Consider the following 17257-nt stretch of genomic DNA (forward strand, 5'->3'; position numbering starts at 1 on the left):
TTCAAATGAGCCTAATCTTGCCGCCCCCAAATCATCTCTGATTTAAACCCCTCTGGCTGATTAGCTGGTGCTCCAGAGGATGTAAACGGCTCTTTCCTCCCCATTCCCAAGGCTTCTCTAAAGACTGATGTTCTGAGAAGACGTCACAATTTATTAAAGTGGTTCTGGTCCTTTAAAGACCGGAGGGTCTTTTTGTTTGTTTATTTGGAGTTTCTTCGACATCTGAGGCAGCCTTTGGGCCAGCATGCGAGTATCACTAGGAAATTAGGTCTGGGTCCCAATGGTGGTCTTAAGGACCCAGAGCACTTGGTCTGACCGGCCTCTAGACCCTCTGGGGCGGCTCTCAAGGTGGTCATGTGGGTGCCAGGACCCCAGCGCCAGAGTGGCTTTCTTTGGAGGTGTATTTGAAATGCCTGGCACATCATCAGTGCTCACAACTGTCCACTGCTCTGATCATTCATTCATTCATTCATTTTCCAACAACTTTTGTGCAAATGTGTCCAGTGCACAGATTGTTAGGCATTCCAATAGGCAGAATGAAAGGTTTGAGATGGTAGTTAGACGAAGCTGGAAATTCCCTCTAACGTCCCCCCTTGGGGGTCTTGTGAACTCAGAGCACAAATTTGAAATAAAGCGAGAGGGATAGGGCAAGGTTGACGGGCTCCCATGTGTCAGGACTTAATGTGTGATCATTACTATATGAATGTGCAATAGCTACGTGATCCCTACCACTGAGGAAATCTTCGGGAAAGGTCTGATGAGCACGCAAGCCATGCAGGGTGGAAGGAAAAAGAGAAAACAAGGGCAAGAGAGAGAAGAAAGGAGGGAGAACAAGTGAGCTAATACAGCTTGGAATGCACATGTTGCGCTAACCAGGCGAGAGGCCAAGCTCAATTAACCCTTTTGGAATGGGTAAGAGTACACCATGTTTAATAGAGGACTTACTCTTGTATAAGAGACAGGAGGACCAAGCAGGAACCAAAGGAGAAAAGGAAGCTGATGAATGGAGCCCCCCGTGAAGGGGTCGTGGGGAGAGGTGACAGGGCGTAGTAAGTCAGCCTTCTGTTTGGAAGTGTTTTCTCAGCTTCTGTTCCTTCCCTCTCACTCTCCACATGCCATTCCTAAATAATAATCCCTAATTTGGAAACGCTGTCCCAGGGAGAGCCTGCTGGTTTCCTCTTGAGTAGACGTGAGCCCTATTAACCTTATTATGCAGCACCTGAGAAATCTTAGAACGGGGGCACTTAAGTCAAACAGTATCTTAAACATTCAGGAACTTTCTAGATAGTACCACAGAGAAGAGAGACATGGGAATTAATCATTTTTTTCCCAAGGAAAGAAAAACATTGAAGCCCTCAAAAATAGCCTGCAAAGACTAATTACTGGTAGCATCTTCCTAAGATCCTACTTTCCTATGAGGGTTAGTTTTGCTCTAGAAAGAAAAAATTGGGGGCGCCTGGGTGGCTCAGTCGGTTAAGCGTCCAACTTCAGCTCAGGTCATGATCTCACATTTCATGGGTTCGAGCCCCGCGTCGGGCTCTGTGCTGACAGCTCAGAGCCTGGAACCTGCTTCGGATTCTGTGTCTCCCTCTCTCTCTGTCCCTCCTCTGCTTACACTCTGTCTCTCTCTCAAAAATAAATAAACATTAAAAAAAATAATAAGAAAAAAATTTTAATGTCACTTCACTAATAACATCCATGCAAAAGGAAGCAAAGAATTTGCCAGAAAATCTGGGAATCCATTCCTACCTACAGGTACTCCCTGCCATTGCCCCAACATGGAAGTCCCGCCATAGCTACGAAAAAGCTAGAGAGTAACACAGGGTCAGTGAAGCCCATTTGGTTCCATTTCATGCATTTCAATAAGCATTTCTGTGCCTGTCTTTACTGGGGACCTCATGAGTGTCGGCTGTAAAGGAGGTTGGAAACCTGGCCCATTCTCCCGGCTGGTGAGAGAGAGGCACATTTGTGAGTTAAGTGGGAGAGAATGTGGGACAAACAACATAAGATGTCTGCAGGACTTAATGGCTTCTCCCACCTGCCAGACTGGCCCTGCACAGAGGTGACAGCTGCCACGCTCATGTCAACAGGTTGGAGCTTGGGAGGGTCCCAGGGAGCTTGGCTGAGCCAGGCAGGCATGGAGCAAGGAGGAGTAGCGGCCGGAAGTGACCTCACCTGCCAGCAGGAAGTGCGTGCGACAGACCCCAAGAAAGCTGTGGGCAAGGACAGGAGTTGAGGGGTAACACTTCTGGGAATTCAGGTGTCAGGCAATGTGGTGGGTGCTTCTCAAGTATTCTTTCTTTCTTTTGCTTTAGCAGTGACTCTGGTTACAACAGAATTAGGGCGGCAACCCAAAGAGGGGGTGGGAAGGGCCACCTTGTAAAAGCAGATGCAGTATCCACGTGATTGCAATGAAAAAAAAATCAAACTGGAAAAAGAAACAATCTTCTCCATTGGTAGCGAATCCCATCAGGTCGTCCAGGGAAGCAGGAGAGGAGTGTGGCTTCACATCACCCAGAAGCAGGGCTCTGCCCCAGCCTGGTGAGCACCCTTACCTTCCCTGCTTTGTAAATCAACTAAGCACAAGGAAGGGGACACCAGGCAGGGGGCGCGGTTGCCCGAGTCCAAACAGTCGTCCAGCCAAGTTTCAGCCCTACAGCAGACTTCTGGCTCTGTCACTATTTAGTAGGTAGTTACTGGGGCGCGTGGGTGGCTCAGTTGGTTGGACGTCCGACTTCGGCTCAGTTTGTGGGTTCGAGCCCCATGCCGCGCTCCTTGCTGACAGCTCAGAGCCCAGAGCCTGCTTTGGATTCTGTGTCTCCTTCACTTGCTGCCCCACCCCTGCTTGCACTCTGTCTCTCTCTCTCTCTCTCAAAAATGAATTACCATTAAAAAAAAAAAAAATTAGTAGGTGGTTACTAGTGTTGAAGGTGCAAGTAACTGTGTCCTGCAGGGGAAGCACACAGATGGGTGCAAACACAAGTCCCTGACGCAGAAAGCTCAGAGCCTGTGTGAAGATGGCCTCAAATCCCTGTGCGCAGGCACCAGCTCTCCCCAGGGGAGCGCCTTGCCATCTTTGTATGAACCCAGGTCCGCGCTCTCCAGGGGAGTCGGCTAACCAGTGCGTTCCCTCACCGCACGGCCCCATGTTTCAGGGCATGAACTACCTGGAAGACCGGCGCTTGGTGCACCGTGACCTGGCAGCCAGGAATGTCCTGGTGAAGACGCCACAGCATGTCAAGATCACAGATTTTGGGCTGGCCAAACTGCTTGGCGCCGAGGAGAAAGAATACCACGCGGAAGGAGGCAAAGTAAGAAGCTGGCTGGTAGACCAGCAAGCATTTTCTTGCCAGCAAACTGACCCATGTAGGGGACCTTCTCAGAAGTTCTGGGTGAGGTCACAGCAGCTGCCCTGACACCTGGGTCGAGCCAGGGTCGTCTTCTGGCCGCTCAGGCTGGAGGCGCTGCTTTGAGAGCAGGATTTGCTGGCAGAGTGGGTATAGATGGTTCTATCACGTCCAGAGGCCAAAGCCACGACCGAGAGCCAGCTCTGTCTTCAGGTGACCGTTGGCCAAGGTTAGGTTTCAGCCTCCTCCTCCAGGATATAGCACCCTTCAGAGGAGCATCTGGGAAGTGTTACAGCTAATTTGGTGGCACACAGCTCTTGAGGACATCTTAGAAATATGGAAAATTCCCCATGCTGTTCTAGAGCTCCCGAGGGTCTCCGTGACTCTTGTAGAGTTGGCTCCCTCCTCCCAGACAGGCTTGAGGGTCCTCCGGGGGGCTCTCTCCCAGCACTGAGGGGTGCAGGTCCCCCAGGATTTCCGAAGCGGCTGTACCCCTCTTAAGCTTCATTCTGGCCTCTATGGCTCCAAGCAGCTTCAAACACCCGTAAACGTGAGGTGGCTAGGACCACAGTGCACGACCAGGGCCCCCAGCCCCCAGCAGGTGCACCCAGTTCACCAGAAGAGCCCACAGACCAAAGATCCTCAGCTGAGGCATTTATGAAACTGCATGTGGGGACCAACAGAATAGCCCCGTTTTCTACCAGGTGTTAAACTTGCTCCTCCCGCTGGCGGGGGGAGCACTGCTCCTGGGGTACTGGGGTACAGTGGCCTGGCTCTCCCACATTTGTCACTTGTAATTTGTTCCAATGTGATCTAGTTTTTTTTCAACAGAGGGAAGCTAACAGTTTACCTTATTACTTTTTCTCTCATCCTTCCAAGGTGCCTATCAAGTGGATGGCTTTGGAATCAATTTTACACCGAATTTACACCCACCAAAGTGACGTCTGGAGCTATGGTGAGTCAAAATCTTGATGCTAATGAATGCGTACTGAGACTAAGCCGGCTTGTATCGTTTGTTGATTTACATTATATGCTCTGTCATCCAAATACTGTCTTTTGAGACAATGGCTGATAATAGTGTCCTCGTTGCTGTCTGTTATACTAAGGACATGACAAAGGAAATTGAGTCTAACTACCACACTGCCTGTCACTGGAGATATCAGTGAACTAGTCAAGAGGGGGGAAAGGGAGGGAGAGAGAGCTTGGACTTAGGAAATGCCTGTACCTGCGACATCAAACCAAACTTGACCTCTTGCCATGGATTTGAAGTGAACCAAAGGCAGATGACAAATGAGGTTTCATGGGGAAGAGTTTCCGGGTAGAGAAATGAGGTTTTGTGACGGACTAACTCAGTGGCTGTTGTTTCCTGCAGTGAATGGTGGTCTGTGTGTATCAGAGAGAATGACTTGACAAGAGTGCACTGTGAGGATGTGTCTGTGGGGAAAAAAATAATAATAGTAGGCAAGGGAAATAGTTACTGCTTGTGGCTCTAGTGAGGACATCTCATCGGGACTGACTCTCTGTTTCCCCCTCCAAATCTCCCCATGGCCCTGCACAGGCCTGTGCCTCTCCTCTCAAACACTCCTTTCCCATTCTTGCCTCATTGCCTTTGTACAAAGGACGTCCTGAGCCTACAAGGGCCTCACCATTTAAGAAAGTGTCACTAGCACATTTTCACTGACTGCTGTGCTAGGCCCCCACACCTGTTCACAGTCAGCCCTCACAAGTCCAGCAATCTGCTGGAAGGCTGCCAAACAGCTCATCTAATATATTTATCCATGAATTATCCATCTATATCCCCTATTAAAGCAATGGGGGTGAAGGGGTGGGGCCACCCCCCTCCGTAGAGATGGGTACTTGGGGAGAGAAATATTGAAACAAATTTCCAAGAGTAATTTAGTTATTATCACAAAACCAAATCATTCAGGATATCATCTGTTTAGTGTTTTTTTTTTTCATAGTACTATTGACTTCCTAATATTCTAAATGTGCTTTAATTTCATGGATTTTTGTCTTCTGCTGAGAATGCAAGCTTTACAAAGACAGAGGTCTTTGTGGGTGAACAAGTGAATTTTTACACGTGCCTGTGAACGGGGCTGCCTGCCATGAATGAACCAGATGAGGAAATAAATCTCTTCTGATGCCTTGTTAGTTCATTCATTTCCAAGATATGTCTACTCCCCAAGAGGGATAGGAGGAAATGCTTCTTTTCCTGATCCTGAATCCCGGCCAGAGGCATCCGCATTGTCACCTCCCTCCCTCAGTGACACCATAGCAAGAGTTGCCATGGGTCTTTTCTCTTCCTGTTCTACACACATTCATCTATTCTCCAGACAACAGGCAAAAACTATTTTTAAACTAAAGCAGGCTTTTACTTCTCTGAGTATCATCCTTCTTTGGTTTTCCACGTATGTTCCAAATAAGACCTGAGCCCCTAACCACGGTGGGTGAGATCACAATCACGACAGGTCTGGCTTGTCCAGGATCATGTGGCCACGTTTCCGTCCTTGCCCCTGGCGTGAGCCAACTCACAGTCCGTGAGTTGATCCACATTTGTTGAATCGATGAACACTCTCTATAGTTCTGTGACTTAATACCTTTGAATGATTACAACCAGTATCAGAGACTCAGCATCACTATGGCGGTCATGTGGTTTTCATTTCGGCAGAAGACGTGCTGTCAGCCATTAGGATCGATCTGCTGTCCCTGGCAGTACGCTGGAATTGTTAAACTGTAAGCCTGAAGTTTTAGTTTAGAAAACATATCCTGTTACCCCACTCTCTAGTCCCCACTCAAGACAAAATATTTTAATAAATTTGGAATGTATGTGTTATGCTTAGGAGTTGAAAAGAGAATTTGTGCCATGTTTCAGGCCCACTCAAACCTTGACTTCCCAGAGGAATTGTGCACATTTAAATTTTAATGTTTCTTTATTTTTGAGAGAAAGAGTAAGGCAGAGGGACAGAGCACGAGTGGGGGAGGAGCAGAGAGAGAGGGAGACACAGAATCCGAAGTAGGCTCCAGGCTCTGAGCTGTCAGCACAGAGCCCGATGTGGGGCTCGAACTCACAAACCGTGAGATCATGACCTGAGCCGAAGTCGGACACTTGGCCGACTGAGCCACCCAGGCACCCCTCGATGTGCATATTTAAACACAATGTCTAAACCTAGTTATAGGAAAATTCATTGACTTCATGGATCTGGAGATGAGATATTTTTTCATCCAGTCCATATTGACACTGGTGAGGAAGGACAGGAGAATCTACTTTCTTACCCCTGAACCATTACTTTACTCCATTTTTCACTCCTGCATGTTGCATATTCAGGTCATTCAGTTTGGTGATGGCCTCTGGATGATCCAAGCAGACCTGTGGTAATAGGTATCTAGAGGCCAGCTCTAAAGAAAGTCTGTCATCAGACCAATTGGATTATCAGGAAACTGCCAGGATCCTGTGTCTGTCCCTCTCCATGCAGTCGAGGACCTGGGCTCAGTCCCACCGGCCTCCTCTCTTAGTCTCCCCAGTGCTCCTTCGCTGTCCAGGTTTCTAGAGCAGAGAATTCCGTCAAGGGAGGAGGCACAGAGATGGAAGGATCGTCAGAACTCAGAACTCAGGGAGGGCCTGGAAAAACACCAATTCTAAAACTGCTTTGCTTTTTTTTTTTTTTTTTACTCATGATGCTTGATGGCTTTTTGAAATAAACGGTATGGTGTTTTTAGGTTTGTTAAAAAGATTATGGGGTTCTCTGGTTTCCAGTTTTTATTATCATTTTAAAACGTGCAGTGTATATAACCCTGTCTGTAGGTCTCCATCTTCCGTAGATCCAAGTCGTTTAGGGGAGATGTCTGAGTGTGTGACTCCTGCTTCCTTGCATAATAACATGTATGTCATTACGGTGCTTGTGTTGTCATTGTTGCTGTTACTGAAGTTTACCATTTATTGGCCACTTACTATTCGCCTGGCCTTGTCTGAACATTTCCGTTGTGTTATCTCATTTGATCTGCACAACTGTCTTCTAAGACAGATGCTGTTATTATCCCACTTTACCCAAAGGTAAAATGAGTCTTCCAGCACTCAAGCAAATGGCCCAAAGCCACAGGAACATGGGTTTTTAAATGTTAGAAACATGTAAATGATGACTAAAGACAAGGCCGTGTGATTATTATCGACTCGTAAAGCAACTCTTCATCCTCTCAGGAGTCACCGTTTGGGAGTTGATGACCTTTGGGTCTAAACCTTACGACGGAATCCCCGCAAGTGAGATCTCGACCATCCTGGAGAAAGGAGAGCGCCTCCCGCAGCCACCCATATGCACCATCGATGTCTACATGATCATGGTCAAGTGTGAGTGACTGCTGTGGCCATCCACTCTTGCCTAGCTGGACCTTGGCACTCACAGCCCCTTGTTGTGCCTGGAAAGGCATCACTGCCCTTAGCCAAAAAAATTGAGGCCTCTGATTCCCTGAGGAAATATTGTCACATCTTTACAGCAGGCACTCAAGTCCAGGAACATCTGTAAACACCCTCTCCCAACATTCTTCAGGAAGCACTTGCTTGACCCTTTGAGCACTGTGACCTGGCATGTGCCCATGTTTGGAAGCAAATAAATAAAATCAAATTCCTCCAGAAGCCATTACACCGAAATATTCTAGTCTCTGAGTTGCTCAATGAAAAAGGCACTCTGCATTTTGAGGCCCGTTACCAGAGAGACAGAATGTTTTTAAATGCCTGACAATGAGTAAGCACATGAGGCTAACAGAATCAACATTTGCGTCTTGACTTCAGCCTTTCAAATAATAGATCAACGTGAGGTCTTGTGCAGTGTAGCAAGTACACATTTTAATCTAAATAAGAGTGTGTAACTTGATTGATGCTGTTATTCCACGCGTTCAGTAGGCTCTGAAGGTAATGTTATACTGATGAAAGAAGGGAGCACAGGGGGTATGATAGGGCCAAGTTGATGTAAATATTACTGCCTTTCTGAACTTCAGACCACAGAGGTAAGCTACTCTCACTTCCTCGCTTTGGGCCGGGGAAGCTGGGGCCCAGAGAGGTTACATGATTCCTCTAAGGTCACATAGCAGTCTGTCCAAAAATAGCTTGACATCCTGCTGATAGAAAGTAAATGTGAACCCTCAAGAGACGTGAGGATTTCCAGCTGAGAACCGTTCCTCCAGCTTGTTTGATCCAGACTTAGATCGTTGTGTAATCAAATGTGCCAGGGAGGTTAACATGTGTCTTAAGGAAGACTCGGGAACACCCCCCTCACTTGCGTGCTTGGTTACTGAATATGTAAGACAATGAAAGCACCAGGATGGGAAGTTCCCAAACCCTGAGGCTGTTAAAGAAAGTCCCTAACTTTCTCTAAATTGAATCTAGTGTCCAGCTTGCAAGACTGCCAAGTGAATATAGATGAGCGTGGACGTCCAGGGAGGACTTTGCCGGAGAGCCTGCACGCCGGGGGCTGCCTACAGTCAGAGCAGTTCACAGATAGTGCGGCCCTCGATGCTGGGTCACTTGTGGTGAAAATGCCGGCACTCCGGCTCTAGGAAGAGTAGGCATAGAAAATTAGAGGATGCTCCTGTCATTCTGATTCAAGTGTACTGTGTCATCACGGCCTGTAAACTGTGACCAACGCTCGTCTGCCAAGACAGAAACGTCTATCACAGAGATTAGGTTTCTGCATCACTTATTTGCCTACAAAGAGGTCACCATAAATGCCCTCGTGAAGCAGTGCCATTTCTATCATTTCTTTCAGGGCCTGACTGTACTGTTTTCCTCATTCCTTCCCCAGGCTGGATGATAGATGCAGACAGTCGCCCGAAATTCCGTGAGTTGATCATTGAATTCTCCAAAATGGCCCGAGACCCCCAGCGCTACCTTGTCATCCAGGTACCGGATCACAGTCTGAACTTCCACTGGGAGAGGTCCCTCTGATGGGCGTCAAATGTCACTGTGTTGCATCGTGGGCCAGCTCGGCCTCCCTGTCTCCCAGGTCCCGTCCTTAAATCCTCAATGCATTTGCAGCAAGCCTTGAACTAAGAGGAGGGCATGTGTGGTGCCTCCAAGTTCATTTGCCATTCCCTTCTAAAGTCTAGTGCCCAGACACACCCCCTTCCGTATGTCACCTTTACATTTCAGTTAGCCAGAGCCTTCGCGCGGACTGATGGAGAAGCGGGGCTTGGTGTCAACCAATCTGGCTTCAGATCTCTGGCTCTCCACTTCCCACTTTAGGTTAAAACCAAACTCACGAGGCTGTTTTAATTGAGTCAGTGAAATAATGAATGCAAAATATATTGCATAGCACCCAAAGGTGCTGCTTAGCATTCCAGTGTGTGTTGGGGGGTGGGGGAGAGGGGGTCTCCACACACCTCCAAGCAAGCAGTTCTCTGACACCAGCTGGGTGTCTCTCCCCAAATCTCCATGTGTGCACCGGCCTCGAAGCTCTCTGACCCTGGTCCCTGTGGGTTTATATGGAGTCTTCATTAAATAGGCATTATTGATTAAATTACTGACCATGGGGACTGATGCAACCTCCAGCCCCTCCCCCATTCCAAGACATCAGGGGTGAGACGGATAGTTTTAGTCCTTGGGTGTGGTCCTAAAGCCACTCATTAATGTAGCAAAAGACACCTTTGCAGCTCTCATCACTTCGGAAATTCCTGGGGTCTAAGAGTTCTGTGTCCTGAGTAGGGATAAATTTCTTATTACAAATGACCACAGCACCTAACAGCATAGTAACACTCAATAAATGCTGCTGCTTCGCCCCTGTCTTCTTCCTCTTATGCTGTTTCTATTTTATTCAGGGTCTTTTATTTTATTTTATGTTTATTTATTTATTTTTGAGAGAGAGACAGAGAGAGACAGAGCGTGAGCATGCTTAAGCAGGGGAGGGGCAGAGAGAGGGAGAGAGAGAGAATCTCAAGCTGGCTCTGTGTCGACAGAGCAGAGCCAATGCAAGGGTCGATCTCATGAACCGTGAGATCATGACCTGAGCCAAAATCAAGAGTCAGACGCTTCACCAACTGAGACACCCACCCAGGCGCCCCTTGTCCAGGGCCTTTAAAACATCAAAGAACTTTTAGTGTCTTAATGTCAATAGGGGAGGGAAGGAAGTGGCTAGACTTCAGAGAACCAGGGTGATTTTGTTATAACTAAATTGGCGAACAAATAGGCCTCCCTGTTTGTGACCACAGATCCCTCCTCTAGGCAGGAAGCGGACTAGCATCTCTCTGGGCCTCACTAACTGTCTCACAATCTCTGCACCAGGGAGATGAGAGAATGCATCTGCCAAGCCCTACAGACTCCAATTTTTACCGCGCCCTGATGGACGAAGAAGACATGGAAGACGTCGTAGATGCCGATGAGTACCTCATCCCCCAGCAAGGCTTCTTCCACAGCCCCTCCACATCCCGGACCCCCCTCCTGAGTTCTCTGGTAGGAAACGTCATTCACTCTCAAGCTGTATCCACTGGTTTGAATGACATGTTGAGAGAAAGTGAGAGAAAATGAGACCCATCTAGTGGAATGTACATAGAGTCAAAGAAGTAAATTTCAACCCAATGGTCAAGCCAATGTCAGAATGAACCAGTTAAGTGTATGAATTCTCTTATTGCATTGCCTCTACTGGATCATAACCTTTTTAGGTCTACTAAGGATTAGAATTAAATCAGAATGAAGCCTAGTTTTCTAAAGCTAATGGGTCAAGACGAAATTAAGCACCTTTGTTATATCTCCTCCATGAGACCCACCAGTCAGTGGAAATGGGAGAGAAGATGCAAGTGTACGATCAGCAATTTTTTGTTTATCTTTTGTTTGTTTGTTTGTTTAACTCTTTCAGAGTGCCACCAGCAACAATTCCACCGTGACTTGCATCGATAGAAATGGGGTATGTGTGAACAACTAATAAACCAGGATTAAACAACAGCTCTGGATCAGGGCTGTCTTGGACATAGAAAATGCCTGTCTTAACCCAACTAATCTTGATTTTCCTTCCTGTATCTCCTTCCTTTCTTCCCTGGTTGGTTTCCCTGACCCCTACTCTGAGGCCAGTAATAGCTATCACTTATCACAGTGCTGTTCAGTATGTGGTTGGTGGGCTTGGGGTAGCAGCATTACCTGGCAGTTTGTGAGAAATGAAAACTGTGGAGCCACCGGCCCAGACCTACTTACGTAGGAATGCTGGAGGCAGAGCCGAGCCATCTGTGTTTGAGCCGGCCTTCCAAGGAGTGCTCATGCTTGATCGCATGAAGCCTTGATCCAGACCCATACTTACCAAGAGAGAAGCCGCCAGCCACACTTGTCTGCTTCAATTTCAATCGGCAACCACTGAAGAGCACAGATTACGGAACATTTCTGTTGTTGCCGAAATCCCTGCTTCACAGCACTGACCAGGTCCCTGCCACTTGCTCTGTGGTCTGTGAGCCAGCAGCACTGGCATCATCCGGGGGGTGGGGGGAGGCTTGCTGGAAATGCAGAATCTCAGGCCCTCTCTAGGGCCTGCTGAATCAGAATCTGCATTTTACAAAATCTCAGGTGATTTTTATACACATCAAAGTCTGAACAGCACCGACTAATAGCCTTGCCTTCTTCCCTCCCCTCAGAGCTGCCCCCTCAAGGAAGACAGCTTCTTGCAGCGGTACAGCTCAGACCCCACTGGCACCTTGACTGAGGACAACATGGATGACACTTTCCTCCCGGCACCTGGTGAGTGGCTAACGCTGAACACGGTCATCGGCTTCCCCAGGCAGCAGGGCCAGCCTCCGTCCCCTGGTGCCCAGAGGACATGCTTCCTTCAGGCTAATCCGGAGGTGGGGACTCTGGCAAATTCACAGACACAATGTAGACAGTGAGAGGCAGAGAAATACAAAGCGACCGAGCACACGTGAGGGTCTTTGTATTGAGCTCAAGTCACGTCCAGGTTGGAGGTGTGCTTTTAGAATCAATCAGAAGACGTTCTAGAATTTGAAGCAGGCATTAAAGGCGTGTGTGTGCGTGTGTATGATTGTGTGTGTGCCAGTGAGTGTGTGAACACGTGTGACAGATTCGATCCTGGCTCCATTCTTGGCCCATGAAACATGTATTTTCCTAATCCGAGCTTTATCCCCAGACGTACCATACCTGTGTGCACACATACGCCTCAAGGCGGGCCATCTTTTTCCAAACTTTAAATTGGTAAGAGACAGATGTGCCAATTGCTTTGAGAAATACAGAAAGGAACGTAATTTACTTTGCAGCAACAGCCAGAGAATCATCCTCCCAGCTGTCCCTACGCTTGGTTGCCTCAGGGAAGAATATTGATAGGGTTCAGATGGTACACAGGAATCCTGCTTGGGACGATGCTTTGCTGAGTACTTCACCTGCGATTTCTTTTCCATTTCAGAATACATAAACCAGGCTGTTCCCAAAAGGCCTGCGGGTTCCGTCCAGAACCCCGTCTATCACAATCAGCCTCTAAATCCAGCTCCTGGCAGAGACCCTCACTACCAAAATCCCCACAGCAATGCAGTGGACAACCCTGAGTATCTCAACACCCACCCCACTTGCGTCAGCAGTGTGCTCGACAGCCCCACCCTCTGGGCCCAGAAAGGCAACCACCAGATTAGCCTGGACAACCCTGACTACCAGCAGGACTTCTTTCCCAAGGAAGCCAAGTCAAATGGCATCTTTAAGGGTCCTGCAGCTGAAAATGCAGACTACCTAAGGGTTGCACCGCCCAGCAGTGAATTTATTGGAGCATGACCACGGAGGATAGTGTTGGCCGTCACAATCTCCAATGTTTCAGTCCCTGGGTCAAGCCACGGCAGCTACTCAGTGCTGATAGTCATGCCCACGTTAACTCTTGGACCCGTGGACTGGTTCAGCCATATTTGCTCCGATGGGACCCATCTTTCATGCAGGAAGTTCCCCCTACTTGGATGCACTTTGGGGAAGTTTCTGGGACATTCCTTTGTCTTCGAACTGTGAGGCCTCCACAAAAAAGGCATCCAGCAAGAATATTGTCTGTTTGGGCAGAAGTTCACCTTGCCATGAGGTATATCTGATGAAACAAACTGTGTTAGGAGTTTAATTGCTTGGGGGCCCTTGGGGTTTTTAATTGTCATTGTTGATTTTGTTTATAATGGGCTTTTCCAATGAGGAAGAAGCTTGCTTGTAGCACTTGCTGCACTGAGTTGATCCAGGCCCAACTGTGACCAAGAAGCAAGGGTCAGCGTCTTCCAGCTAACATTTGATTCCACTGACTCTGCTTCATGATTCTTCCATTGCAAGACAGAACTAGAAGTGCTCTATGTCCTGAGCGGGACTTATTGGTACTGTATCAAATCATACCAGGTACGAGAGGATAAAGCCACTTTGAACCCTTCCTGACTGAAAAAGAAACGGAGCAGGGGAGAACTCTTCTTCAGACTTCTTTTTATACAGGTTTCCTCATGGTACTTACTCTCCATTGGTTGTCCAGCGTTTTCTAGTATTAAGTATTAGACTTACTTGTTTATTTTCCATTCCATTGAAACTCAGTATGCTTTCCCTGTCAGTAGGAGGAGACGGTACATCAAACCATAACCAGCATCGGCTCGTATTTAGACCAATAGCCTTTAATCAAGATGGAACAATAATGCAAAAGTTCACACAAGAACATGGCTCTCAAATTTGAGTCTCGAAGGAAATACATCAAGTCCCTTAGGGGTCAAGGAGTGGCCATATATCGGGACACTGCTGAGGTACAGCCACTCCTAAAACACTTTCAGCCTCCCACCACCAAATTAGGCTACTTATGGGAGATAATTTTCTTTTTATGTCACTTTAGAAGATTTTTACTCAAAGGGTACTTTTTTCCTTTCTGATGAGCTGCCCCAAAGCGCCCGCCTCGCTCTTCGGGAATGAAGGGATCCAGGCTCTGAGGCCCCTGTGCGGGAACGCACAGCCCTCGCCGCTGGGGGGCGCATTTTACAGGTGGAAATAAAGACAACATTATATATAGGGGAAGAAAGTGGTAAATATGAAATCAGAGTTTGAAATTGATGACAATGCCTTAACGACATCTACGGGTATTTTAGAAAAAAAAATCCCTCTTAAAACAATTTCCCAGTTATTGGAAGATCCAGATAATTTAGGACGTTAAGTGTTTTTCCAACCTGTGTGTCCCTGTAACCCGATCGGTTCACGGCAGTGCTTTGTATACAGTGTTTTAAACACCCTTAGTCAACATCCAGCTTATCAAGGGAAGAATGTTGCAGACAATATTTCCGGCCTACAGATGTGTTCAGCCACACACACACACACACACACAGACACACACACACACACACAATTGTCCTTTTGCTATTAAATTATTGACTCTCAGGTCAGGGCCGCACAGCTTTGTTACCAAAATATTGATCTTGTCCCAATGGTATTCAATACTCTTAAGCAACTATCCCAGCCCAGCATAAGCACTAATGATAGAAAAATAAATAAAACATAATCCCAATTCCCAGAAATTCACAATTTGGCCAAGGGAATTGACTCATAAAGGCCAACCTTAAAGCAACATGATGGGATGGTAGGCAAGACAGGTCTGCCGAGCACGGACAGCACAGAACAGGGAATAGTGGATGGGCCCTGCCTGGGGGGACCTGGAAGGCTCCTTGGGGAGGGAGTGGTGGAGTTGGGTCAAAACAGGACCAGGGTCTTAGCCACAAGGGAAATGGGACGTGTGTTCCAAGCAGAGGAAAACTTGACCAAGAAAGCATCTGCCAGAGGAACCACTAATGAAAGTGGGAGAAAAGCCTGCCTTAGGTGGTCTTTACAAACTGTCCCTTTAAGCCTGGGAACTAGCCTGTAACATTTCCCAAGTGCCCTACATGTGGGTCCTTATGGGGATTTGAAAATGATGAGCAAAAAGATTAAACATCGTTCTAAGAATCTAACACGTTATGCCATTGTCAGTAAAGCACTTCTGTTATTTATTCACCTCAGAACATAAATATTTTGATAAGTTTCTCCAGCCCCAGGAAACAGAATGATGCACATTTTTGTCACCACTTATTCTTCAAGAAGCAAGGGACTGGTGAGGGAGAGCAACTGAATGTGAGTTCAACTGTAGCAGTTAAATCCTAGTATTTTTGTAATTTACAATATTTTACTATAACATAATAAAACGGCGAAAACTATTCAAGCTTTTTCTTTTTTGTATTTCAGCTTTCCTGCATAAAATCTGGTTGCTAAATTCTCTTAATTGTAGGACTGTGTTTCCCAAAATGTCCTCACAATGGCTATCCAGGGAGGCGCAGAGGGGGCTTGTAGATGCTTCAGAACCTGAGAATGCAGAGCCCGAGTCAAGAGCCCCAGCCGTCACTGTGGGCAGATGAGGAGAGGGCTCCCTGCAGCACCAGTATTTCCGTTTCATGGCCCTGATTGGCCAGGGTTCAAAGCTTCTACTCTGTCTCTTCAGTTCCTCCTTGTTGACACTGGGTTCAAAGACCCTGGAGAGAGCCTGTTCCTTCCTCAATCAGTTCCTGGAAACGTTCCCCTTGACCCCACCTTAGATTTGGTCTTTGGAAACAGTTCAGGGAAAAGTAGTTGGAAGTGAACGCTTACAATGGGCCAGCGTCCTCACACGTCTCGTATAAACTTTAAGGAGTCCCTGCCGTCATATTCTATGAAACACACTTTTGTCACCTCACAAAGTAAAAAAGATGAATCTTCCAAATTCTAGATTTGCTGAGTGCCAGTTGTCACTGGTTTTATAACCAGGAGCATTGTGGAGGCACCATATTGCATTCCAATTGATAACAAGGCTTAGGTATTTGTTGAAAGTGCTTAATCTGAAGGATTCTTAGTTTGGCTCAGGTGCAGCCTGGGCCCATGGGCTTTTCAGAGCTTCCCCAGCTTATTCTGATGAGCACCAAAGTTTGGGGGAAACACTGGTATAAAGGAAAGGCCTAGGGGGAGGCCCGTCCCTCAGCTGGAGGCATCCCGCTGGCCTGTTGCACACTCTCCAGGCCTCAGGTTACACAAGCAGGGGTCAAGTTGCTGAGTTATGGTGACCCACAGATCTCACCCTTGCTGCCAAACAGAATCACCTGGTGAGCTTAAAAAGCAGGGCAGGGTCCCTGCAGACCAATGAAGGGGACTCTCAGGGCTCCCCACGTGATCCTAATGGGCAAGCAGAGTTAAACCCTCACCTCTAAGGTGACCTGTAAGGTCGTCTATACCATGCCCCCAAGTCAGGGCCGAATAGAAAAGCCTGAGTCAGGTAAAGGAAGGTGGTGGAGTCCTTAAGATTCCTGAGACTTGCCCACTCGTGACTGTTCCAAATCCTCTAATTCTTCGTCACCGGCAGCTTACCCTGAAAGTGGCAAATACCCAAACCTGAGCCTCCAAAAAGCCCCGGAACAGTTTGCGTTTTCTAAGAAGTTAGAAAAATCGGTCTCTCTCACAGTGAGGCGCTCGCCGCAAGTGACAGCTGGTGGAATTGCCCTCAACGTCTACTTTGCATTTCTCTCTTTTGATAAGTGAACGTTTTTATTACAACGTAACAATCTGTTTATATTTCCTTGCCCACGGGCTGTAAAACCTTACTGAAAAGAAATCCCTGCCTCTATTACCAGCCACACCTGCCGTATCAGGGGCATACATTTTTGTACTATGAAAGACACACTCACATAGGGTTTGTAAATGTTAATCTATTTTTGTAACTTTTTTTTGAGGAATAGTAGCCTCTCTTGTAGCACTGAACTTTGTAAGGTATGTTTTTAGAAAAACTCATTTTTCTACTAAAAGTTAGACTGAAATAGAATCAAAAGTCAAAACAAATCTTTGAAGGGATTTAATTAAAGCAATGGAACGCTCCTCTTTCTCATAAAAAGGCACAGCCTCATCGCAGAGCTAAGCTAGGTCATTGTCCTGATAAAGAGGAATCATGCCTTTT

The 17257-nt window shown here is 47.2% G+C and overlaps 1 protein-coding gene across 2 annotated transcripts in view; it reads left to right on the forward strand.

The window, feature by feature from the left end:
* The window catches only part of EGFR (epidermal growth factor receptor), a 207163-nt gene extending 191666 nt beyond the window's left edge, over positions 1 to 15497 (forward strand). For both annotated transcript variants that reach the window (XM_042914127.1, XM_042914132.1), the window contains 8 exons: positions 3156 to 3311; positions 4227 to 4302; positions 7543 to 7689; positions 9140 to 9237; positions 10615 to 10782; positions 11186 to 11233; positions 11949 to 12051; positions 12728 to 15497. In XM_042914127.1, coding sequence (XP_042770061.1) covers positions 3156 to 3311; positions 4227 to 4302; positions 7543 to 7689; positions 9140 to 9237; positions 10615 to 10782; positions 11186 to 11233; positions 11949 to 12051; positions 12728 to 13086 — 1155 coding nt within the window. In that variant the 3' untranslated portion in view covers positions 13087 to 15497. The remainder of the gene's footprint in view (positions 1 to 3155; positions 3312 to 4226; positions 4303 to 7542; positions 7690 to 9139; positions 9238 to 10614; positions 10783 to 11185; positions 11234 to 11948; positions 12052 to 12727) is intronic.
* Positions 15498 to 17257: the final 1760 nt, after the last annotated feature.

This window comes from Panthera leo, chromosome A2, assembly GCF_018350215.1.
Source record: "Panthera leo isolate Ple1 chromosome A2, P.leo_Ple1_pat1.1, whole genome shotgun sequence".
Taxonomy (NCBI): Eukaryota; Metazoa; Chordata; class Mammalia; order Carnivora; family Felidae; genus Panthera; species Panthera leo.